General features: G+C 37.0%; 1 protein-coding gene across 6 annotated transcripts in view; it reads left to right on the top strand.

The window, feature by feature from the left end:
* SLC4A7 (solute carrier family 4 member 7) overlaps positions 1-19,047 on the top strand; it is a 114,134-nt gene extending 95,087 nt beyond the window's left edge. For all 6 annotated transcript variants that reach the window (XM_020807891.3, XM_073003430.2, XM_078377319.1 and 3 more), the window contains 12 exons: positions 1,355-1,600; positions 2,479-2,584; positions 4,597-4,758; positions 5,478-5,591; positions 6,201-6,362; positions 7,802-8,053; positions 12,134-12,202; positions 12,843-13,016; positions 13,215-13,346; positions 14,591-14,691; positions 16,225-16,332; positions 17,284-19,047. In XM_020807891.3, the coding sequence (XP_020663550.1) occupies positions 1,355-1,600; positions 2,479-2,584; positions 4,597-4,758; positions 5,478-5,591; positions 6,201-6,362; positions 7,802-8,053; positions 12,134-12,202; positions 12,843-13,016; positions 13,215-13,346; positions 14,591-14,691; positions 16,225-16,332; positions 17,284-17,365 (1,708 nt within the window). In that variant the 3' untranslated portion in view covers positions 17,366-19,047. The remainder of the gene's footprint in view (positions 1-1,354; positions 1,601-2,478; positions 2,585-4,596; positions 4,759-5,477; positions 5,592-6,200; positions 6,363-7,801; positions 8,054-12,133; positions 12,203-12,842; positions 13,017-13,214; positions 13,347-14,590; positions 14,692-16,224; positions 16,333-17,283) is intronic.
* Positions 19,048-27,401: the final 8,354 nt, after the last annotated feature.

Here is a 27,401-nt window from a genome sequence, read left to right as displayed (position 1 = left end):
ATTAGACCAACAGTTAAAGAATGAAACAAATGATATTTTCTTTATTACAAAGTAACATAGGAAACACTAGCTTTTCTTCATTAACATCCCAAATGCCCAAACACAACCACCTCCTCAAGTTACATTCCAACTTCTCTTTTCATTCCAGCTCTCTTGCTCCTCCTCATTCAGGCTTTCCTGGATAGGCTGGCCACCTACACCCCCCAGCCAATCACCTTGTTTCCTCTGCTGCTATTCCGATTGGCCAAGGTTCTGTCACAGACATATAAATAGTTCAAATAGTTCTAGAAATCTATAGAAAGATTCAAACAGCACAAATATGGAATTAGAGATTGCTTAAACATCAGAGGGCATTAAAGTCTCTAGAGAAAAAGCATGAGTTTGAACTAATATCAAAAGAGAGAGAGAGAAAGTAAGAGAGATAAGACCCAGGCACACATGTCAGGATGGAACTTAGTAATGGTTTCTTTATTCATGTCAGAGCACTGCACAATTTAAAATCATGAATGTATATGAAATATAGGTAAAATTAAAACAAATTGAAATATTAAGATCATTAAACTGTCTTTGACCAAAAGTAGGCTACTTCAATAGCATCTCGACAATTGTCTAGATCTTCTTTTGTACATATGTGGGCCATAAACTGCATGTACATAATAGTGGTGGCACTGACATTGTTGTCTGACTGCAACTCTCATAAGTAATGGAGGTTGGAATAATGGGAATAACAGTCAAACGACATCCTGCCCACCTGTGCCCTGCCATCTGAAAACATGTTTCTGAAAAAGCTTCCCCTACTCCTACTTTAAAAAGAAACAAGGGGACATCTAGTTGGGTTTTAATTAAAGGGGTTGTTTCTTTTTGTTGGTTTGTTTTAATTATGTGTTGTGTGGTTTTATCTTCTTATTTAAATGTTATTGCTAGCTCTTTTTAGTGTCTTTTTTGGCCCAAAGCTGGGAGTTAAGAGTTAACTAAGGAAGAAAAATAATGAGAACTGTAATCACCACTTGTCTCTCTCTTTCACACACACATCATACACACTCTTGAAGCACACAAAAGGGAGGAAAGCTGAATTGGGCTTTGCAGTGCTTCATCTTTCCTTCAGTAGAGATGAGTCTATGTTCTTTCTGCCTTGATAGGAATGCCAGATGTCTTGTTACAGTGATTACACTATATAATGCAAGTAGGAAATATTTGAATGATCCTGAATAAAATTATCATGATATAATTACAGTATAGAGGAAATAATAATAAAGGCAGAGTTAAAATTGATATTGTCAAAGGAAGAAAACTGAGATATTGTAATACTATATTTTAAATAATTTTACTGAATCTGTATTTCTTTCTTAAACAGAGACTATGGGCTTTCCTATCTCTCCCTACGAACCAGTATCGGTCTGTGGACAGCATTTTTATGCATATTATTAGTGGCAACTGATGCTAGCAGCCTTGTGTGTTACATTACTCGATTTACTGAGGAGGCTTTTGCTGCTCTCATTTGCATAATATTTATATATGAAGCACTGGAAAAGCTTTTTCATTTGGGAGAAACTTATGAATTCAATATGCACAATGACCTTGATAAACTGACACTGTATTCGTAAGTGTGGCTTTCTTAGTAAAACAGATAATAGAGAGGGTCATTGCCTCTTATAGAAATACTACAATAACTTTTTGTGTGTTCTTCCAATACAGTTATTCACAAATGTTTAATCAAAGTTGGTTAGAAAACTAAACTGTGCCAGACTCATAAACTGGTAGTCCATCTAGGCCATTGTTCCACAAATTGATACCTTCCATATGTTTTGAAGTTCAGCTTCCATCAACCCTATCCTGTATAGCCTCTGATCAGAAATCATCATAGTCCCAAATATATTGAAAGCACCACATGGTAGAAAACTGGACAGATTTTCTAATCATTTCTCTTCTTGATGTCTCATTAGTCCAGTCCAGACATTGCATATGTTGGTGTCCTAAACACAAGGAATGAGACCATATTTCCACCCATTCCTTTCCTACTTCTGTTGTCCTCTAATTAAAACCTTTTAATTGGAGCTTAAAATTGCAAGGGTGCTTTTCTTGGATAGAGAAGATTGCCTCTTTCACTAAAATGCTTACTGTATTTGAAAAAACAGTGAAAGTGAGGACTGGATAGTTGAATTATTCCTACCCTTGCGTTGTGTAAATTGCCATGAGTAACATCTACATAGGGCTATTATATACAGGAGAACTTGGTAACAATGAAACCTTTCCAAAATTTTAAGGATTATAAACATGTAATTTAACATGTTTACTGAAAGAAGGAAAAGGTCAGAATTATATTGGTCTGGTTTTGTTAGTCATATGTGTTATCCTGCAGTTCATAATTCAAACTTATATTATCTCATAACAAGATTTCATGTCATTGCTATTTATTTTCTAATTACAAAATAATAAGATGAAAGCCAAACTGAAATGCTGACATTTTGAATTTGCCAGATGTGTATGTGCTGAGCCTCCAAATCCCAAAAATGAGACTCTAGCGGCATGGGTGAAAGCCAACAAATCTGCTGATTCTATACAGTGGTCCAATCTCACCGTTAAAGTAAGTGTCTTGAAAGATAACTATATGTTGCAAAATGTCTGTAGAATGTAAGATCGCATCTAAAATATGTTGCACACAAGCCTTAAGTCCCCCCACTTGACAGAGACTCAGACCAAAATTACCAGTTTGAAATTATAACTAGAGATTACAAATATGAACCCCGCCAGCACAGGTGGCCAGCCTGATTGACACCCACCACCAGAACCTGCTGGACCACTTACTGTGTGGTGCATGGTGCACGTTGCTGGCATAATTTTCAGCACCCTAGTCATGGCAGTAGTGTAGCTGTCGCCCAGCCACTCTGTGGTTGAGCAGAGAGACTTGTCCTCCCGCCTCCTTGCTGGAGTGGCCAGGCAAGCAGGGAGGTGGGGCTGTGGCAGCCAGTCTACTGCCGCAATTGGAGCACTGAAGATGATCCTGGCCATGTGCACTGTGCATCATGCAGTAAGTGGTCTGGCGGGTTCTTGGAGTGAGTGTTAATCAGGCCAGCCACCTGTGCCAATGGGCTTTGTATTTTTATACGAATACAAAGCCCCCATCTCTAAATAACTCTGCTTTTGAGCCAGTCAGTTTGTTAAGCTTCACTTCCTGTCAAACAGTTGATTTACAGATCGTCATCAGTAGAATAGTAAGCAAGAGCTCTAATGATTATTAGTGTCTTGCTTCTAAAAACAAAGTAGTTTCTCCTTTTGCACAATTTGCCTTCCGACTTTAGGACAGTGAGAGTTAAATTTGATCAGGTGTTCTGCCTGTCTGGCTTAGTGGGGCTTGTAGTACATAAGACATCATGCTTAAAATAACTAGAGACTGCATTCAGTACATACATATATATTTTTCCATTACAAGAATAGTTGGTTTCCATATGGATGAAATTCCTGGAGGGAAGGGTTTGCCTGCACTTTAGACTTGCTTCATAGTTTCAAAGAGAAATGGATAATTTTGCCTAAACAAAGGGCTAAAAGCAATTCATACGCTGAAATCCTTTGCGTAGTGTAATAAATCTCACTGGAATAGACCCATTGAATCAGTGGTGATTTACAGAGTCAACTTCTCAGTAAGTTCCATTGATTCAATTGGACCTGTTTTATATGTTACATACTATGCTAAATTGATGGAATTTAAAGAGAAGTTGATTTACTGAATCTCCATTGAGTCAACAGGCCTACACTAGAGTGATTGACTATGCCAAGCAACAGGATTTTGGCCATAGAAATCTAGTGGTTTTCTATATATGTGTTTTGTTGCTTTTAATACTTGTGAAGCAAAACAAATAGAGAAAGGGAAGCAATGATGTCACTACACACTTAGAGAAAAGCAAATTACAGTGGTGCCCCGCATAGCGACGATAATCTGTTCCAGAAAAAATCGTCGCTATGTGGATTCGTCGCTATGCGAAACAAAAAAGCCCATAGGAATGCATTAAAACACGTTTAATGTGTTCCTATGGGCAAAGAACTCACCGTTAAACGAAAATCCTCCATACGACCACCATTTTTGCTGCCCGGTAAGCGAGGAATCGGCACGAAAACACAGCGGGCGGCCATTTTTTAAACCCAGCGGCCATTTTGGAACCGCCAATCAGCTGTTAGGAAAACATTGCTATGCGAAAATTGGTAAGCGAAACAGCTTACCGATCATCTCAAAGTGATTTTTTCCTATCTAAATCATTGCAATGCGATCGCTTTTGTGATCGCAAAAACTTAATCGCTATGCGGATTCGTCGTTAAACGGGCCACCCGTTAAGCGAGGCACCACTGTATTTCATTATCGGAATGATCTTTGAGCAGAATGTTAATCATCTGTGGTATTCTCTTAACTGCAAGTAGACAGCTCCTCCATCATAATATGCTTCTCCTAACCTTGATCTGTAATTTAAATATATGTGGAATATATACAGTGAAAATTGTATATATATTTGCTCTATATATTTACAGTTAGTCTCAAATTTAAGTTCAATTTGGCTGTTTCTTGATGTTAATCTAACTGGTGTTTATGTATGTCTTAATTTACAGCAATGTAATGACTATCATGGCATATTTGTTGGATCAGCTTGTGGCCACCATGGTCCATATTATCCGGATGTTCTTTTTTGGTCTGTCATATTATTTTTCACAACATTTTTTCTTTCTTCCTTCCTCAAGCAATTCAAGACCAAACGCTATTTTCCCACTAAGGTAACTGTGATAACACTTACAGTTATTTTGGTAACTAATCACGTGTTTAAAAATATATTTAAAGGCATATTTTGATACTTTTAAAGGAGCCAAAGGAGCATCAAGCTCAGGCACATAATCTAGTTTTCTGTGTTTCAAGTAGAGTCTAGCAACAAGTACAGCACTCTTGTTTTTAAAACTACTGAATGAATAGCCTTGGTTTCTTGCATTTTTCCTTGCAAGAAAAGTAGTAGTGAAACTTAAATGCTCATTAGCAAATCCATTTATGAACAGAAGTCTGTAAATATGTCCAAAGTAATATATTGATACGAGACTTTGAGTTATTGTCTTTAATATTATTAATTCTTCCAGAAGGAAAATAATATTGAAGATGTATGATTATTATTTCAAACTGTCCTGAAATTAAGATTGAAAGTAAGATTGCATACCGCTGGCTGACTTAATATATTCATTGCATTTATATCCTGCCTTTTCTTCAGTGAGTTCAAGATGGCTTTTTCCTTTTATTCTCATGGCAACTCTCTGAGGTAGGTCAGGTCGAGAGAGTGTATAATGGAAATTTGAATTAAAATCTTCTGAGTTCTAGTCCAGAACTCTAAAGACTGTACTACAGCAAATCCTGTGACATTATTTTGGTATGAACAGTTAACTGGGCATATACCCTCACTTTTTAATATATTTTAGGTATGTTTTACTGTGCCTCTCTCTTCTCTTTTCAGGTGCGTGCTACAATAAGTGACTTTGCTGTATTTTTGACAATAGTGATCATGGTTCTTATTGATTATCTTGTGGGAGTTCCTTCTCCTAAACTTCAAGTGCCACAAAAATTTGAAGTAAGTGTATTGTTTTTGTTGTTGTTTAAGAGCATTTTCTTGCCTTCCAGATGTCTTAGAACACAATTTCTATTTGCCTTAGTCTGCTTACTCAGTGGCCAGATACATCTGGAATTATAGCCCAAAACAATAGGAGGGCATAAGGACAGGGAAGATCGGTGTACTCCATCTCATAATGATGTATTTACTAATTGCCTCACAAATGGGATTTGTTTCCAATTTCACATGCACAAGATTGGACTATTAAAATTAGACTCTGAAGGTGGCTTGTGTTCAGAGGCCATCTGATTGCTTTAGGTGTAAGTGTAAGCTCATACAGATAGTTAATCTCATATGTCTTATAGTGCCATGTATTATATTGCAAAAAAGGGCGAATTTATTTATTGATTGCATATCATATGAACTGTCCTGACCTTGGTTCTGTAACAGTGCGTTAGCCTGACAGTCATCCTAAACTATACTAAGTAATATTTATACATGGAATTTTAGGGAAGGGATTGGCATTTAGTGCCATTTGCGTGTATACAGTATTAACAAAGAAAATATTTGTCTAATAAATAAGACACACTTTTTTCCTTTTCATGAGTGTCCCTATTTTTCCCCCATTAGCCCACAAGAAGTGATCGGGGATGGCTCATAGATCCTTTAGGATCTAATCCTTGGTGGACACTTGTGATAGCTGCAGTTCCTGCTTTACTCTGTACTATTCTTATTTTTATGGACCAGCAAATTACTGCAGTTATCATAAACAGGAAGGAACATAAGCTCAAGGTGAAAAATGTTTTTTTTTTCCAATTTCCTTATTGTGAAAGCAGTAGTCAACTTGCAGTATTAGCTTTCTGGATATGCTGTGGAATCTAAAATTCTGAACCTGGAAGTCAAAATCTTGTACTCAACAAAAATCTACAAACTGAAATAGAATTATTGATGTCAAATATATTTATTTATAAAGAAAATCACTTATTATAGGTAAAACTTTTTAAACAGTTTGGAAGTGGTGTGTTTCAAATGACTGGACTGCTAAGTACAAAAATGAAATCAGAGAAATATTTGAATATTAGGAAGATAGTGCTAAGGCAGTGTCAGGGACGTGGTGGCGCTGCGGGCTAAACCGCAGAAGCCTCTGTGCTGCAGGGTCAGAAGACCAGCAGTCGTAAGGTCGAATCCACGCAATGGAGTGAGCTCCCGTTGCTTTGTCCCAGCTCCTCGCCAACCTAGCAGTTCGAAAGCATCTAATTGCAAGTAGATAAATAGGTACCATCTCAGTGGGAAGGTACACAGCGTTCCGGATCTAAGTCGCACTGGCCATGTGACAATGGAAACTGTCTTCGGACAAGCGCTGGCTCTACAGCTTGGAAAGGGGGATGAGCACTGCCCCCTAGAGTTGAACCTTTACCTTTAGTAAGGCAGTAGTGAAAGGATAGATGTAGACAAGTGCTACTCTGCTTGTAATATTTTCAGTAAAATCTATCCACATAGTATTGTGAGCCATTTCTCTGTTTCAGTTATCGTAAGCTTAACAATAAGACCTTCGGGTAGTGTGGGCGGCATATAAGTTAAATAAATAAATAAATAAATAAATAAATAAATAAATAAATAAATAAATAATCATGTGTTATCAAGTCAATTCTGACCTATATATTTACTACAGGCTTGCAATACAGATGAATCATAAAAAACAAAAATAAAACAAGTGTATTTTGGCAGCTTTGAAACTGATGGATTTATTTCAGTGTGAACTTTTGTAGATCACAGTCCACAAAAGCTCACACTGAAATCAATTTATCTGAAAGTTGCCAGAGTATTTTGGGTACTTATTTATTTATTCTTTTCTTATTTCTGTTGTAATGGGCACAACAAAAACACAGCTGATGTTTACCCATGAATTCTCATTCTTTCCTTTGACCTCTCACCTTTCAATAATTATCTTTTCAATGAAAGTCTGATTATCTAATTTTATAGGATTGTTTTCACTGTTCTGACTTGAAACAATCTAACTATAACAATCTAAATATAGGAAACACTATGTTCCTATATTTTACATACTGAATTGTGAAGCAAAATCTTAGTACATTATAAATCTTATAATAAATATATATCAGTTAAAGTTGTTACGGATTTCTGTGTAGAGAATTCTAAAGTTGCTTCCAGAATGTGTATTTGTTATGATATTTGTTTACTATGTAACACAATTATGTTTCATTCCACAGAAAGGTTGTGGCTATCACCTTGATCTGCTTATGGTTGGCATTATGCTAGGTATATGCTCTATTATGGGATTGCCATGGTTTGTAGCTGCAACTGTACTTTCCATAAGTCATGTCAACAGTTTAAAAGTAGAATCTGAGTGTTCTGCTCCAGGAGAACAGCCGAAGTTTCTGGGTATACGTGAACAGAGGGTGACAGGATTAATGATCTTTGTTCTGATGGGACTCTCAGTGTTCATGACCTCTGTATTAAAGGTAAGGAAAAACAACTTTGTTTTGCAATGTTATATAAGCTACACATGTTCATCATTTGTATTTAATAGGGGCCTGGGTGAGTTGTTCTTCCTTTTGCCAAAATCTGCCAAACATTAGTAGAAACTTGTGCCTTAGACCAGCAGACTCCAACCTTTTGAGCCTCGTGGCACAGTGGTTAAACTGCTGTACTGCAGCCAAAACTATGCTCACAACCTGGGGTTCAATCCCAGGTAGCCAGCTCAAGGTTGACTCAGCCTTCTATCCTTCCAAGGTCGGTAAAATGAGTACCCAGCTCGCTGGGGGAGGGGCAATGTGTAGCCTGCATAGTTAACTTGTAAACCACCCAGAGAGTGCTTGAAGCGCTATAGAGCGGTATATAAGCAGCACACTTTGCTTTTGCTTTCCTTTTTGGAACCACAGACTGGTTGGGGGGGTGGGCTCATGTGCAAGGGGGGTGGGGCACCCCTGCACTCACGGGTGGGTGTGTCGCACTCGTGTGCACACGCATGAGCATGACATGTCCCCACCTCCCTGTGCATGGAGCCCACCGCCCCAGCTGTTCCTTCCTGGTCACTCCCCCTCCCGTCACCCAAAAGCTGGAAGAAAAGTCGGAGCTCGCCTGCTACGAGAGAGCTGCCTCGGCGGTACACGCTGGGCCGCATAAACCCGGAAGGGAAAAAGCCGCCAGTCCAAGCTGCCAGCCCGCTGCTCCCTTGGGTTTAGCGGGATCCACGCGTTTGCAGGAGATGAGCTGCACAGACAGGAAACTCCCTGACCTAAACAAACTGTGTTCCTCCAGAAGGAAGAGTTGCCTCTGGGCAGCCTGCCCTTTTGCAACCCCGGCTGCCTCACTGTTGTTCCTTCAAAGGCTCCCCTCACTTTTGTACCTTCACTTTCTCTGCTCTTTTCCCTCGATCGTTCACCAGAACTGCCACCTCCCTTTCTCCCCCTCTTTCGTTCCTTCTCTTTCCCTCTCTCCCTCCGCCCTCCATCTCCACAGCACCATTTAGTAAAACAGGCTGAAAAGCACACGCACGCACGCAAAAGTGTCCACCAACAGGCAGCAGAAGGGCAAACGGATCTTGGTTGCCTATATGGCACAGACTGCATTTCCTGTCAGTACAGACGAGAGTTCTCTGGCCTGAATTTACCGAGGCAGGCAGGAGCTGCATTATTTAACTCCTTATGCCTAACGGGTGCAGGGGCAACACATGGAAAACTGGAGGTTTGTTCCAAACAGACATAAAAAGTTCAAAGGATTGGTTGCTGATGCTGTTTAAGAGTGTTTGCCACTACTTCAGATTCAACATTCAGCACCCATGAGGGCCACACACACCCCCGCGCGCGCGACATGCCCACCATGCGGTGGGGGTGGAGATCCGTCTCTGTGGCCCAGTCCTGGCAAGCCCACGGACCGGCACCAGACCGTGAACTGGGGGTTGGGGACCTCTGCCTTAGACAAGAGAATTGTATCTATACGATACTAACATATATTTCTTGAGTTTTTCAGAGTAAAAGTGGTTAATTCAATACCAGAGACAAGTGTTTCAAAAAGCCTTTAGGATGCTTCCAATTAAACTGGGTTATTAACATTAGTTTGCAGTCTTCCTGGTTGTCTTTTTAAAAACGGCTTTGGTGCTAGTGGAAGGAGATTTCAGAGTCTGAGTGCACAGAAAGTCCTCAAGACTCTGGAAATCTCTACCTGAGGAGACTAGGCTTGCTTTCACATTACAGTACTTAGTGCATTTGGCGGTCCAGTGCCTCTCCCCCTCTGGCAGATACCCACTCAGAAGCAGTACCCAGAGGAGGCAGAATAAACACCTGTTGTGGTGGTAAATGAACCAAGACTGTAGCGGGCCACTCTCAAGCCTCTACCAATCCAGGCCTCTTAGAGTGCTCACTACCTCTCACCAAAACTGCTGCCACCAACCTATCCTTTAAATCACTGGTTCTTAACCTTGGGTTACTCAGGAGTTTTGGACTGCAACTCCCAGAAGCCTTCACCACCAGCTGTCCTGACTGGGGTTTCTGGGAGTTGCAGTTCAAAAGCATCCGAGTAACAAAGGTTAAGAACCACTGCTTTAAATCACAAGGACAAGTAATTCTTTCAAAACAAATAAAGTGTTTATTGATTACACAAAATAAAAGGAGTAAATCACAGGTATAAAATCAATTTGTCAGTCACTGTTTATAAGACACTAGCTCACACAGACTTTTCCCTCACTGACAGGCTCTTTCTCACTCTCTATCAATCTCTCTAATCACTCATCTTCCAAATTGATCTCCCCATCTCACACATCACACACACCTTATATAACCCAGCTCCTCCCACTTCTGCACCACCCTCCGTCCTCTCATTGGCTGAGGTTCCCCTGCCCAGCTGTGACGGACAGGTAAGAGCAGAGCTGAATGCCACAAAGACAAACTGCCATACCGGTGGTTCATGCTCATCTATACTTGCGACTTTTAGCTAAACCTGTATAAAGGAAGTATATCAACTGTAACTCTGTATGTCCTGGCCTAGGTTTCTCCTATCTCACCTAGCAGAGTTCATTATTCCTCAGAGTCTTGAAAAATCTCTTCTGGAATTCCATTAGGTAAAGAGAATAAAAGCAGAAAATCTTGCTGTATGTTGGCTGTCTGCCTTTCACTCCCCTCCATCTGATTTTTAATGTAACACAGGGATAGACAACTAGGAATGTTCTTTGTATTTTGAAATATACAGTGGTGCCCCGCATAGTGACGTTAATCCGTTCCAGGAAAAACGTTGCTATCCAGAATCGTCGCTATATGGAATGAAAAACCCCATAGGAACGCATTAAACCCCGTTTAATGCGTTCCTATGGGGGGGGAACTCACCGCTATGTGGAAATCCTCCATCCGGCCGCCATTTTCGCCGTCCAGTAAGCAAGGAAACCGTGTGAAAATGCTGCAGGTGGCCATTTTGTTTAGCCGGCGGCCATTTTGGAACCGCTGATCAGCTGTTTTTAAAACATCGCAATGCAAAGATCGGTAAGCGAAACGCTTACCGATCATCACAATGCGATTTTCGGCCACTTAAAACATCGCAATGCGATCGCTTAATCTGCATCGCTATGCGAATTCGTCGTTAAACGGGGCGCTCGCTATGCGGGGCACCACTGTAGTTCAATTGAGCCTCAATCAGCAAGGCTAGTAGTGAGGTATTATGGCAGCTAAACCTATGGAGGGTGCCAGGCTTATAACACAAGGAACTGCTGCAGATATTTGCAGGCTTATATGTAGCATTTAGTTCAACTGTGAGAACAAAGAAAAGTGAAAGAGTGAGGAACTGAGATGGTTGTATTTACCCTAATAATACTATTATAGTGGTGCCTTGCTAGATGATTGCCTCGTGGGACGAAAAACCCGCAAGACGATTGTTTTTTGCGATCTCTATGGTGCCTCGCAAGACATTTTTTCCTTTGACCATGCTTCACAAGACTTTTTTTTGAGGCCGATGCTTCACAAGACTTTTTTTTAGACCTTTTGAACCTCACAAGACGACGATTTTCACGGAACGAATTAAAATCGTCTTGCGAGGCACCACTGTATGTGCCATCAAGTTGATTCCAACCCTAACCCTGTCTAGGTTTCTTAGCTATAGAGTACTCAGAAGTGGATTCCTGTTCCTGTCTTCTGGGGGTGCTCTGGATCCATGTAACTTGTCCAAGACCCACACTGACTGGCTCTTCTTCCACAAGGCATAGTGAAGTATTGAGCTCCCAATACCTAACTCTTCAACAGGAGCTCCATCTAACTAGGCTATCTCGCCAGTATATTTACCATAGTTGCACTTATATTTTTTCAATATCTTTAATGTAGAATTTCTTGAAATCTTGAATTGAGTTTACATTCATTTTCTGCTTTTAAGGTATGAAATTTTTCAGCTAGAATTACATATGCACAGCTAATTGTGAAGTCCATGACCTATTGTTGAATTCTTTTTCTTTGTTCTTTTTTCCAATGTGAATCAAGCACCCCAGTCTGAAAATTTTGTTTTATCATTTGCATTCCTTAAAGGTTAGTTTTTGAGTTTAAACTTGGTGATTTTCTCCACAGTTTATTCCAATGCCAGTTTTGTATGGTGTTTTTCTCTACATGGGAGCATCCTCACTAAAGGGCATTCAGGTAAGTTCTATTTTAATTATGTACAATCTGAAATATAAATTATAAAAAGTTTGGATTTCACTGTCTTAACTTTCCCAAAAATGGGTGATGCCCAGAACAGAATTGGGCATGACAAAGAGTACTGTGGTGAGATGGAAGAAAAGCTTAATATCAGGTGAGGCATATTTTGTACAAGCAGAGTTCTGAGGGCAGGTGAAGGACTCCAACGAAAATATAAACATGTTTGTAGAGCTTCCCTGCTCACTTGTCCCAGCATTGAAAGCTGAGATCAGCTAAAGAAAGCAGCTTAAGAGCATAGAAATCTTCTTATCTCTGTGACCTAGCTAGAGACATGTTTGCTGCAGTAGAAATGTTCACTCTCTAAAATATTTGTACATATTATTCATATTATATTATATGTTTATGTATATTTGAGGTAAATATACATTATTATTATATTATATATTATTATAAATAAGTAAATTTACAACTAACAAAGTGCAAAAGTTCTGATACATTGTTGCAGTTCTTATAAATTAATACTTGAAGTATTTGACCCATGGAATCTAGGCAAATATTGTTGTAGATTCAAGTGACAGTTTACATTTCTGACATTTTTACATTTGCCTGAGGGATAATATTCAGTTGTTTTTTAATGTAGTTTTTTGACCGTATCAAATTATTTGGAATGCCTGCCAAACATCAGCCCGATTTGATCTATCTGCGCTATGTGCCACTTTGGAAGGTCCACATATTTACAGTAATTCAGCTCACTTGCCTTGTACTTCTGTGGGCAATTAAAGCATCAGCAGCTGCTGTTGTTTTTCCTATGATGGTAAGTTTACCATTCAGATTTTTTTTTCAACTATGATGCATTATTTCAGCATGTACAGCGGAATGAAATCATTTTATTTTCTCAAACAATTTTTATGTCATGCTGTTATGCTTCATGTAACATAATCTGTGTTAATTATGTTTATTGGTGTTCTGATCTCTATGTGATTATGTGTCATTTTTAAAAATTGTTTCAAAGGTTTTAGCTCTAGTTTTTATTCGGAAGCTTATGGATTTGTGTTTCACCAAGCGGGAGCTCAGTTGGCTTGATGATCTTATGCCAGAAAGTAAGAAGAAGAAGGAAGATGACAAAAAGAAAAAGGCAAAGGAAGTAAGTCTTAATTGATATTTATAACTAAAAGTATAGTTGCTTTTGAAAGAAAACATTGGATCTGGACTTAATCATACTTATAGTAGAATACTGAAATCAGTGGGAGTGGGACAATAAAAGCATGACAGACTTGTCTCATTTATTTCAGCGGAACCTTTCTGCAGTTTTCATGATACTTCATTTGCTTTCCCAAACTTGTGAAGTTTTAAAATCTGTGCTAGTATATGGAAAATGGAATTTAATTTCTATGGGTATGGTTGATTTGATAGAGAAGACTTACACATAATACATTTGAGAACTTAATCTCTGGCTTTCTATAAAACTGATATAGCTTATATATTTAAGAGCTCTTTTCACCACATCATATATTGCTCTGAAATGTCTCCTAAACCTTGTGCAGACTTTTCAGGGTAGGGGAGGCTACCAATGGAAGAAACACCTGAAAAGCCCCAATGCATGAGCTGGACTTTGCAAGTAGTGTTGGGAATCCCACTGCTTATAGACATGATCTTAGTGAATATAAGAGGCAGAACATTAACCGTCTAATTTCATCTAGACGTAAATACAAGCTACAGGAGCCATGTTAATAAATCATCAGAAAATACCTTGTATTCAAAACTTTAAAGCTGTTGGGGCCTGCAAATACTCAGATTTTCTCTAAAGCCAACTTCAAGTTAGTATTAGCTGCTGTGCAATAGGAGACATTTCCTTACGCAAGTGGTAGGTAGTGATGTCTCACTGCAGGGAAAATCACAATTTAACTTGTTTTCATAATACTTTACCATTGTACAACCAATATGTAGGCATGTATAGATATCTCAGTTGTTAGGAGAATAGTGACGTAGATGGTTGTGCTAAATCTAGAACTTTCCTATGGGCACTTTAAATATTCACGGTTCATAAACAATGTCCAACTTTGTTTGGTGTCTGTCTGGCTGTACTTTCTACTGCACATTTTGCATGTTTGTTAGTTATAGCTTCCAAAAAAGTGGGTGGGGGGACGGGGACTCAAGCTCTACTGCAGGCGTGGAACTCTTCATAGAGTGCTTCTGCTTTATGTCCTGAATACGAAGTAAGGGCAGGGCAGTGAGTGGAAAATATTGTGCAGTTAAGATGCTATAGCAGTAACCAAAATATAGTAGTTGCAGTAGCTCTGTATTGAAAGTAAGTTTTTATACAAGGCCTAGTTTAACATGCCTTGTTCATATTTCCTAAATTTGTATTGGATAATGTGTAACTTTCAGGAAGCTGAACGAATGTTTCAGACAGTGGACAGTGAAACTGTACACCTTCCATTTGAAAGAGGCGAAGTGTTACAGATTCCTGTGAAAGCTCTAAAATACAGGTGTGATATATACCTACTATTTTTGATAAGTTTGGTTGTTATATAGTTCTGTATCTAATATTTCATTTAATATTTATTCTAACAATGTTGAATGGACACTGACATAAAGATCTGGAATTCACCTACCTGAGAAAGAGGAATGAAAAAGTTGAGATGTCACTATGTCTTAAATGTAGCTGTGTGTATTAAATTATATCTCATTCACATAACCCTTTTGAACAGATCAGATGATTCACTTTCAACCAGCTGTTCTCAGGGAGAAGACGCTCCTTTGGTCAGTTCTGCCTAGTCTGTTAACTGTGCATGGTTAATATGGAAAGCATTAACTAAGCCATATATTTACCAGCTACTTAAGACCAGAACAAACTTTTTTCACTCCATATAGTAATTAATCTTTGCACATAAAAATGTTAATCTTTTGTACTGAGAAAATAATGATAACACAACTGGCAAAGTTACTTTAAGTTTTAAAGTTAAAACTTTTAAGCTATTTCAAATAACACATGTGCTCATTTAAAATTACTTTTTAAGTCCAGTCTTCATTATGAGTCAGTCTGTACTTCAAGACTTAGTGGAGTCTTTTGCTTGAAATGAGAGAGAGGGAGTAACACACATGAAGATAATTGTGAAAGGGTAATGCTTTTCATAACACAAGACATTTGTTCCATTTATGTTCTAAACTATCCAGGATTTCTCCCCCCTTTTAAGTTGGGACAAATACTGTATATATCTAGTTTGCTGCCAATTTTTCTATTCTCTGCAAGGGCTGTTAAAATAAATATACGCATGTATTAAAATCTTTTTTACTTTTTTTTCATAGAAAGTTAAGTTTCTAGGTCTATAATCCTTAGCCCATTATTCCAGGAATCTCCTTACTAGCACAGAACTTAAGAACTGCATCATTAAAATCTTATTCTTTTAAGATACACTCAGCAAAAATATAGCCGTATCCACAGGTTTGCTTTGCTAAAAGGTACATGCCACATTTTTCTTAAGGCTTTCATAATTAGGAGAAACTTGCACAATAAATTAAGGTATAATAAAAGGTGTTTTGTTTTCTCTTAGTCATCATGAGCTACTTGTGGAATTACCTTTCAATTTATTGTAGAAATTTGGTTTTTTTAAGCATTGTATTTTGCAAAGTACCATTGCATAAGGTACACTCTGAGTAACGAAACATGTGACACGGAAAATGAACAGCAGAGATACTTACAGACACCTTTTGGTTGTTTGTATGTATGCTCCGAAAGAGAAATTATGAAAATGTAAAAGATATTCAGGTTTTTAAAATAGCATCAGTTCTCAAAACAGACTTATTAGGGTTAACAGTTAAACCTATTTTTCTTATATTAGACATGTATTTTAACTGTGAAATACTTACTGTTACATAACAGTGATCTGGAATGTAATATATAACATATCACTAGTGGCTGAGTAAATAGAAAACCTACAGCTCAAGTGAAAAACAGCATGATACATAATTAATGCTACTGCAAAGCATGGAATACTAATGAACGTGTGTTTGTTGTCTAGTGTTGATCCTTCTGTTGTAAACATATCAGATGAAATGGCCAAAACAGCACAGTGGAAGGCTCTTTCCATGAACACAGAAAATCCCAAAGTAGCAAGATCTAACACGAGGTAGCTTCTAATTGCTTATACTTTTCTGATTCTGCTTTGTGTGTTTAACTGTAGAAACAATTTGTCTGACTATCAATTCATAGTTGGATGTACACTGGTAATTTTGAGTTAACTATTTGAACAGTGAAATGGTGGAAATTAATGAGAGATAATGGTTTGTGTGTGTGTGTGTGTGTGTGTTTGTGTCTCGAAACTGGATCCTAAGAACAGCAATTGCTGTGATCTGGATTATGATGGTATTGGATTATTCTAGAGCAGGGTGGGGAACGGGAATGGATTGATATGAGTGGATTCCCCCAGCTGTCACACCTCTGAAGTCATCTATGAGCATGCCTTGTGACACCATAGGATGCCTAGCTAAGGGGCTCGATGGAGTTTTTCTACAGGGCATTTCTGCTGGTATTTGAATCCTTAGGGACCCAATTGAAGCACTGGCTGATGACATCATTAGCTTTACATAGTGTAAAGTTGTGTAACATGATTTGAGCCATCACCTGAGAATGTTTCGTTTTGCTTCCTTCCGCTGCAGAGGAGGGCAGAGGAGCAAACCAAATAATGTAGTCAGTGTTTCCTTCTAAGAGGCAGCTAGACAAGTCCCCTTCCTTCCCCATATGAGAAAGGAAATGAAGGAATGATTTGCTGTCAACTGATGCTTCTAGATGCCCTAGACTGAGCTAAGGAATCCTTAAGGTCATGACTTGAATATTCTTCGAATGTTCTTCGAATGGGGAATCCTGCATCCAAGTCACTGTTCAAAGGTTAAATTATTTTGATGTGTTCAGTGCCAAATATATGTTAACAAGGGAGTGTGTGCATGCCCGTGTGCATCATAATAACTAATAATAAGTAATATATTACATATGAAATAAAGTATTGATCCTACTTTACATGTTTCAACTATTTTCTGTATTCTTTTGCTTCTCTACTAACCTTGTGGATTGTTCTTAACAGCTCTGAAAAAGAAGAGTGTGTGACAGTAGATATTGAAAAACCATCTGCAATGAAGTACATAGATGCAGAAACCTCACTATAGAAGTGAGCAAGGATATCAATCATTTGATAGGATATACTGTAAAAGAATAACTTCCAAGCGTCTTTCAAGAACTAGAATTTGAGTTGTGGATCTTGTATGTGCAGCTACAAGACTTTCAGATGAGAAGGAAGAGGCAATCACTCTAGAAGATATTTATTTTAATGGACTGTTTATTTCATTTTTAAATAGGAAAGTTAAAGTTAATTTTTAGTTATCAGTATATGTCAAATCATGGTTAAATTTAAATTATTGGTCTGCATTTTGTATACATTTTTAGTATGTGGCTCTTTTTTAATTTATTGCAATATAACTGAGCTGGCAATTACTGTTTGGGTTTTTGCAAAAGTGTTTTTTCATGTCAGCGGCCCTGAAACAAATTTCCAGTGTGCCATCTCATTAATGACTGTGTTTTGGGCCCTGTTTGACTTTATGTTGCTGTTTTTATGGAGGATTTAATTTACACTTGGGAATCCGTTCCTTGAGTGATAAATTAGTATAATATTATCAAACTCTATTTTGTTGTATCTTTAAAAGAAAAAAATTCCAGCCTTACACTGCGTGTTTAAATTCTTGGTTTTAATTCCTAATCCATCATATAATAACCCATGTTGAATAATCTGTAATTAGGCTTCCCTCTCCATTTGATGTGTTTGTGAAGACAAATTATATTGCCTGTACTGTGATGAATAAGACAGTCCACTAATGCAAGACAGTGGATTGGCACACAGATTAATAGGGTCTGAATTTAAGATATCTGTTTTTAAAATGTTGACAGAAACATAGGTCTGTTTTTAGTAAAATTTTCATACTGATTTTGAATCCACTGTGAGTTTACTTTTCTACCTTATATTAAAAAAACCATCAATATGGTTTAACTTTTGAGACAATTCAGACGTGTGGTAGTGTCAATTGGAGTAGACCTACTGAATTAATTCAGTTAATAAGTGTTAACTCAGTATTCAGCAGTTAATTCAGTGAGTCTGTTCGCAATGGATCTGGATTTATGCCAAAGAAGTTAGAGCTCTTTAAAAGCTAATATCTAATGCCTGAATCCTTCATTCTAAAAAACTCAGGATATGGAATTAGAATCATTATTTGTCAGATACGTTTTTAAGATCATGTGCTTCAATATGTGCACTTCAGATTCTTTGCTTCTGAAAATTCAGATTCAGTAGAATATTTGTAAATGTACCTTTCTTTAAAATGGCATTATTTTTAAATAGTGTAAAATTGATTTGAAATATTTAAAATGTTTTACCCTGACTGCTAATATCTAAATTAGTGAATGTAACTGAATATCTGCCCAAATTTTACATGCAACAGAGTAAATGTGCATAAAAATAAATTGATTTGAAAATAAGGGAATCTGAAGTTCCGTAGTTCTATTGTGTATGGAGAGCTTTTGCAATAGTAAGGACTGATACTGGAATGTGCCATGACACCATCTCTCAATACTGGTGTTAGTGGAGAAAACTTTTGTTTGTGTGGAAACTTTAGACATGTCTCAGAAAATCTGTGACATACTAAGGAAGCCAGTAGAACAGGAGCCACTAAGCCATTGTGCTTTTCTAAATATGTAACAATTAAATGTAAGGTCATATTTACTTAAAATACTTTATTTTCTTGAATTGTGAATATAATAATCTTCTGCTGAGAGACAACTCATTAAAAATAAAATACAAGCATGGTTTGTGTATCAACATGAAATATTCAAGGGAAATATATTTCCCTTGAATATTTCAGAAGTCCAAGCTTCCCTTCTTGTAAAGCTATTTTTCATCTGCTTTCAATCTCTTATATAATTTATAATTTTGTTGCAGGCCATGTTTTAACATATAATAAGTAATAAAATTATTGCTTTTCGATTAACAGGGTAACATAAAATAGCAGAGAATGTGAATATTGCCATTTTTGTCTGTTGCACTAATCTAAATTCAGTTGGTTGGATTCAGACTCATGTACAGCAAAGTGATTTTCTTTCTTTGCCCCTACAAAATTCAGTAGCTACTTCCCACAGTGTTCTAGTAAATTAATCTGCTCTCCATATTAATGTGGAAGTTGGCAGTTGACTTCATCCAGTAGCAAAGCTTCATTGGATCCTGGTTTCCTCCATTAATTGGGGGGGCAAGGCAAGGACATATATCAGTCATTCATGAAAGATTACATATGTATTTAGCCCACTGCATTATCTTGGGAGAGTGTCAGTGTTCTCTATTTATGAACATACTGTAAATTGTTATATGGCCATAATTTGTAAAGCATTAAATGATAAATAAGCATTTTAAAAGCTAAATGTTTAAAATGCAAACTAAAAATGGATTATAGTTTCAAAAGGAGATTGCTTTATTATCGTAATTTATTGATGTTGTTGAATAAAATGACAGGTCACCAATGTGTATTTAAATTAATTAAAATGTTATTTCATTCATAGCCCCTGTTGATTTCGATAGCAGTGTTATATCCCATTAAAGGATATAACAAATACACACAAATGTTCTCATCTTTGGAGGAAAAAAAGTCGACAGGCCCGCCACCCGCGCGCCACTTTCAGAGGTGCATTTTCACTGCTGAAAAAGCCCCAGGAGGCTTCTGAAAGCGGCGGGGGTGGGCAGGGGCGGGCCTGTCCCTACCACACACACACACACACACACACCCCGGCAAAGCGCCGCTTTCGGAAGCCTCCTGGGGCTTTTTCAGCAGTGAAAATGCACCTCTGAAAGCGGTGCTTGCCTGGGTGGGGGTGGGTGGGTGGTGCCAGGGACAGGCCCGCCACCCCCCCCACACCCCCACGGCAAAGCGCCACTTTCAGAGGTGCGTTTTCACTGCTGAAAAAGCCCCAGGAGGCTTCCGAAAGCGGTGCAGGGGATGGCGGGCCTGTCCCTGTTGTTGGTGGACCACCTGCTTCCATTGCCACTTACCTACCAAAGAGGTGTTTTCAGAAAGGACTGTGCTTTTCTCCCTACTTTTTCCAGCAGTGGGTAATCAATTGCTGGTAAAGGATAATGTTATTAGTATGGAAATCAAAGGACAAATAAGGCCAGTTCCTGACACCTTACATAAAAGTTAATAGAAAAAAAACAACCACATAATTTTATTTTATTTTAATAAATTCTTGACCCTTCTTTTCTGACAGGCTTTGGATTTCTCATCCATAGAACTTTTGAATTACGGAAAGCATTTTACAATTGTGCTCTCTGTTTTTTTCTTAGATCTGGACCTCACTTGGTGTAGTGGAATGGTTGACTTTTCCAAGTAGCAAATCTCTGTACTTTGTGGTAAACTGCCTTTAAAATTGTAGGTGCTTCAAAAGTAGTCTGTAGCATGGCACCATAGAAAAGTAAAAATGATTGCATAGTGTAGAAACATATTCTGGGGCATAACTAAAGTAACTGTGAATACGACTTGAAACAACTGAGAACAAGCAATAGAAATATAAATTTTGAAAGCACCATTTAAAGTTTTATTAAAAAGTGACTAGTTTCTTCATTATCAAATATGTTGTTCAGTATATTCTGAACTCCCAGGGAAAATTCAGAAGGAAGGAGGTGAGTAAATGCTATTAAGCTAAAGAACTGATGTCTGAGTAGCATCAAAGTAGCTTTTGATTACAACTTAATTTTGATATGAAATACTAGGAACAGTTTTCTTCATGACAATTTTCATTCCAAAATGACAGCCTGTGCCTTTCATAATCATGCACTCTTTATTTGAAAATCATGGCCATCCTTCACTTACCCTGACCTCATATGTGTGTTTATGTCTTTAAAAATTACAGCAGTTTTTTAAAAACTTATAAACACTCCCAAATAAATGTGTTTAGTCTTTAAGGTGCCACAATACTTCTTATTTTATTTTGTTTTTATTTTGTTTTTCTTATACTCTTAGGAATTACATTGCAGTCTTTCTGTTTGATACTGTTTAAAGAGAATCATGCTGTTTGTAGAATTCACAAAGTTGTTTGCGTTTATTTTCCATTACTCCAGGTTTTTGCTTTCGGAACCACGGATAATGATTTGCAAAGATCCAAACAGTTTGTCTTGCATTGTAACCCTTTGGATTCAAAGCCCATAATTGCTCAATACTGAACAGTTTATATGAACTTTTCAGTGCCAAAGGGTTAATGATTTTGGTAATTTTAAACATATGTTTGAAATACTTAGAATTACAATATTTTAAATTATGTAAAAATACCTTCTACTGCCAGGAACATCATTACTGTCAATGCTATTTACCCTGGCTTTTCCAATATGGTTACTAATATATTGTTGTACGCTTTTAATATCTTTGATATCAGATAAATCTGATAACATGCTGAAAATGTATTAGTGACTTCTGTTTAAATTAATCTGTTTCTTATTTTGCTTTTTATAAACATTATTTCATTGTAATTAAAATGGATAGTATTAAAGTAAAACAGTGACATAGTTTTTACTGTACATAGATATAAATGTTGCCTTAAAAGGTGTAAATGAAAAAATCTACTGTGCACTGAATCACCTTAGAGTGAAACTTAATTTATAGCCAGTATATTTGCATTATACTAATAGAATCAATAGCTGGACAATTTTTGGATGCCTTGATTACCTCCTGGTGAATAAACTAAGGTGTTTCCCACATGAAGGGCTTTTAGTGTTTCCAGTTAAAAAGCATTGAGGAGGTATTATTTTTTCCTTCCTCAGATTTTTTTTCTGGAGGGAAAAATGATGGACAAAGCAGTGGGAAAACCCATGAGAGCCACAAGTAGAAGACACGCTTATCCAGACCTTTATAAACAAGTATGTTTGAGAAACAGCGTTTGCACAGTAAAAGCCTTACCTGGAAGCACCTTTACTTCACTGTATAAGTAACTGCAGAGCCTTCCTAGGAAATTTGCTTTTCTTAATCTTTTTTTAAACATTTTTTAAAATTGTGTTTTACAAAGAGGTTTCAGTTTTCATACATGGACATCTTTGGTAAAGTTTTTTAATGTTACGTTTAAGAATATAAACAATTTAACAGTGCTTTAGATATACAAACCTGAAGAGCTCTATTCTGAATATATACAGAGTGCTCATTATCCTTTGCTTGCATCATTTTATATTTAAAAGCAAATTATTCCAGATTACCAAATAATCAGCAAAAGGTATACGATAGTGTATAAAGAATGTCAGTCAATTAGCACTCACAGACCATTCCCTTCTTTTGCTTTAGATACATTTATTTCTATGTACAGTAGTCTAATAAAATGTGCCCTTTGTAAAGAGAAGTTTCAAGTGTAAAATGCCACAGATAAATGCAATGCATTATAAAAATGCACTGGTTTGCATTGTTTAAAAGGGTTATATATTATATGTTTTGTAAATAAATTGTCTTGAAGTCACCGGTTCAAAGTCTGTTAGTCATTAGCACAATATACTGAATGTATTTTGATTTTATTAAGTTTGGTCAGTAATTTAATGTTTTTAGAATTAAGTAATGATGTAGTTGCCATCCATTACTTACAGTACAAATGTTCACATAGTTTTGTGTCAATATATACTTGTTAATCTGAATACACATTATATTTGTCTTGCAACTTTACTCTTTTGTAATTTTTTTGTTACTTTTTAGTACACTGGTCAATAATAGGAAAAATAATACAATAATTGGTGTGAAAATAAGATTTTTCATATTTAGTACATATTGTCACTGTCTGGTAGTCTTGAAGTAACTTATTTAATAGCTAGATTTTTATAATATTAGTCAGGAGATGCCTCCTTTAAAATTTTGTTGTTAATGTTTTTTGTAAATGTGTCTTCCAGTGTTCAAGAATATAGCTGAACAAAACTTGTACTTTGAATCAAGGTGTAACTCCACACTTTATTCCAATTTTTAAGACATTTTTCTAATTACACATTCTATTTCCTTTTATAATAAAATCCAAAGCAATTTAACACTGTTTCAAAGGTAAAAACAATATTTTATTACTTTATATGTTTACAAATTTTTCTCCAATAATGCAAAAAAAAAATCAACCCGTGCAATTTGTTTAGTGATAATTGTAAAAACTATTTTTTGTAATGTTTGAAAATGTTGGGAAAAGGCAATAAAATGTCACTGACTTTAATGGTGTGTCTTATCTCTAATTCCATATTGTTGTATGTTGGTTTCCAGGATTAACATTGCTGCTACAAATGCTTGCTGTTCACAAGTCCTTCTAGCTTAGCATGACATTCTTGTCATATGCTTTAAGAATTGCACAGCCCCTCAGCAAGGAAAGATTTCAATCAAATCTAACACGTTTTGCTATTGTTATAGACTATAACACTGTGTAAAGTTCCAGTTTCTATTTGTGTTATGCCAAATTAGCAAAATCATGCCCTTGTGAAGGGCAATGAAAAGTATGAAAAGAAGAACCAATATATTTCATGGTTCTCAATAGTAGACTGAGTTTGTAAATGTTTCCAAGGAGCAAAAGGAAGTCATTCACTTGTGGGGAATAAAAATAGTTATATGGGCATGTCATAGGTATTGGCAATCACAGACATCAGTGGGAGGCTCTGAGAATGGATTTTCTTATAGTCTCTCTTTTGATTTCATGTCTTGGTGATGTAGAATTTGTCATACTTTAATGAAATTTTGTAGCCACTTTTTGTTACACAATAAAACAGCAAAAAAGAAAGAAACCATCAGGGAATCCCAAATTTTGCAGAAGTACAAAAACATTTTACTGAGGGAAAAGCTTCTAAGCATGGTACCCAATGAAGTTTTGGGCATGCTGGCATTTACAAGAAGCTGACTGTTAAGAAGCAAGAAAATGGGAATTGGGGAGATGGAATAATCTGAGGGGGAAAAACTGGTTCAAAAATGGGAGCAATCAAAACTACAACACTTTGCTGCGAGTTCTACTTGTAAAAGGTGACTGGATATGGAATTCAAATATTGTGTTTTGGAAAAATGAAACACAATAGATTTCTTATTGTCCCCACTCTCCCAGCAAACCATATAAATATGCAGTGTTCAAATACAGAGCCATGGTTGTCTCTTTTCAATGTAACCAAAAAGGTGAAAACAGTTTTTTGGTACATTAAAAAGGCTTGATAGATATACAGTATTGTAGCATGAGATTTCCTGGATTACAGTCTGAAGAAAGATTATTGTAATCCACAAAACACTTGTATGAAAATAAATATGCTAGCCTTTATAATGCCACAAGCCTCATTTTTTTTGTCCTACAAATATGGTATGCCCTTTTTGTAGGCACCAGAACTGATGGGGATAACAAATTGTTTCAGCATTTATAAGCATTTAATATTCATTGAACTGATACGTTTGAGTCAGTTTCAATTTTGAAATAATTTTTGTTTAGAATTGGGATTAGAAGTACTGTAGTTAGATGATAATTCTAGTTGGCAGAAGAAGGCCAACTGTTTGAACTAGGAGTCAGTTTTGGAACTGTAGTATACTTCTAGTCAACTTTGAATTTTAATCTCATCAGCATGCCTAACTTCATGAATTGGAAACATTTCACCCCATACTGTTGTATGTTGGTTTCCAGGATTAACATTGCTGCTACAAATGCTTGCTGTTCACAAGTTCTTCTAGCTTAGCATGACATTCTTGTCATATGCTTTCAGAAAAAAACAGAATGACTGATCTATAACTAGATATCTCTAACAAAATTCCTCTACAACTCTTTAGACTGCCTTTTCTCAAAATTGCTACTGCAAGTCAAGTGTTAAAACATATAACATACATCCACATAATTTGCCCAGATGCGAATTTTCTCAATAGAGAGGTCTGGGTAAATTAACAACTAGCTAGTTCAGAATGGTTTAAGAGTGTTAAGGGATCAGGAAAGTATATTGTGTAAATGGAATTACAGAAGAAAATAACATTCAAACAGCATGAAAAAAAAAATTTTTTAATGCTCCAATGTAGTGAACAGCAGTCTAAATCATTGAAAGTTGCATTTACTAGTAAACATTTTCTAACTTGATAAGCTTAAGATTGCTTACATGACCCTATGCTGCTCATTCATGAATTTTCAACACAAGAAGGGTTGATGGGAACACAGTAAACTGATGGGATTACCTATCATGCTTCACAGTAAACTACATGTACGTCTGTAAGAGGGGACCTGAAAATAAGATCACTCATATGGTGAACACAAGAAAAAGAGATATTAGCTGATGAAGCTTTGAGAAAATAACACCACCAGCCTACTTTGTACTGCTACAAAGATATGAGATTCTCAGGAAAGGAATGTGTTATTCTGTGAAAGAAAAAGATCCTCATTCCTTGCAGGAGAAGGATACACATGGTTATTAGAAAAAGAACTGAAAATTTGCTAATACGATGCTTTTGACATATGGCCACATAATGTGCACGATTCTGATCACCGCATCACAGAAAAGCTATTCTAGACAAGGAAAAGGGCACATAATGCATGATTAAGTTATGAGATCTGCTTCTGTAAGAAATATGTAAATGGCAATTAGACAAATTCATAGAACATAGCACCTCGTCGTACACTCGCAGATGAATGATTCAATATTGTTTGGTTAAAGCATGTCTAAGCAAGTCAAGTTTAGGGGAGATAAAGCTAAGTTGTTGACAAGTAGCCACACCAGTTTCATTAATAAGGAGGCAATGATCTGTTATCAAACCCTCCCAAAGCTCCTTTTGAAAATCTTGCCTGTGCTCTGAATTTGGGGGCGGGGGGGAGGGGGAAGATTCCATTCCAAATGAGTGGAAGCTGGTTGAATGTTTGGCCAACCACTCCCCTTGGATAGTTCATTAGGCACAAATAAGTCGTGATCTAAGTTTAGTTAGGGCCCTACCTCTGATTCCAAGGTCTTATTTGAGGATATGAAGGTAGAGAGTGAGTCAAATGTATCTAAAAGAACACAGTCCAGGGCAGGTTAGATAAAAACTGAAAGCAAACAGACCAGCTGAGTTGAACTGTTTCTCCTTTGCCATCTTCCCTCCACAGTGGTTATTAGTAAAGATGCTATACTATATATATATCTGCTAGGAACATGTTGCATCTCACACTGTCCTGTTTCTGGACCTTTCATAAATATCTGGTTTTCTACTTCAGGAAGAAGACACTGGACTAGGTAACGTTTATTTGGTCAGATCCTGGCTGCCTTGGGTTCTTTTTAAGGAGAAAAATGGGATGAAAATATTTTAAGTAAGACTAATGTTCCAGATCTTGACTTCCAATCCTATTTTGATTAAACAGCACAATGCCCAAGTCACTCTTTACCAAACTGGTGCCCTCCCGCTATGGTGGCTGTAACATGACAGGAGCTGTAGTCTCACACATACAGAGGGCAGCAGAATAGGCCACTGCCATTCTACTGAAGTTGAAAACAAGTCACTAGTGCCTATGCTACTCTTCTTGTGCTTTGAAAAATTCTACACCAGTTTAGTGCAGAAATGTTTCATATTAGACTCTTGGGCAAGGTAATATCCATGGCAGGGAGCAGATGGTATGGTATGAAACTGTGACACACTGCCCTACGAGAGGCAAAATAAAATTCCAACTCAATCCAACTATATAGTAGGGGCTGTATACACTTGCATGCATCACCTACATGTGCCTTACTGCTTCAGGCATACTGGAAATAGTAATGGAACATCTGTAACACTGGGTATGTGTTGTTGTTTTTTCATAAGCTTTCATGTGTCCCTTTTTTACCCGGAAACACAACTGATTCTTTCATCTGAAGTAGTGTGCTTAGACACACAAAACCTTATATATATATTTTTTTTAAAGCTACTTAGTTTTACAAGGGTTACATGATTATTTCTGGTATGAATTGTTATAACAAATTAACATGGCTACCTACTACATATATTACATTTATTTCAGACATAGCCTACATATTACACACTTCAGGAAGTACAAGCTTAGTCTCTTGTTTTACACAAAGAGGCTCTCCATCCACTACATATATCCAAAGTTATTGTTTCTCAAAATGTTCAAAAGTTAAACACTGACACTTAATATAGATTAAATCTGGCAGTTCCAAGAATCCAGACTCTGGATGACAGCTCTCTCCCCTAGGAC

This window comes from Pogona vitticeps, chromosome 6, assembly GCF_051106095.1.
Source record: "Pogona vitticeps strain Pit_001003342236 chromosome 6, PviZW2.1, whole genome shotgun sequence".
Taxonomy (NCBI): domain Eukaryota; kingdom Metazoa; phylum Chordata; class Lepidosauria; order Squamata; family Agamidae; genus Pogona; species Pogona vitticeps.
Note: the sequence above shows the minus strand (reverse complement) of the source record. Positions and strands in the feature narration are given on the sequence as shown.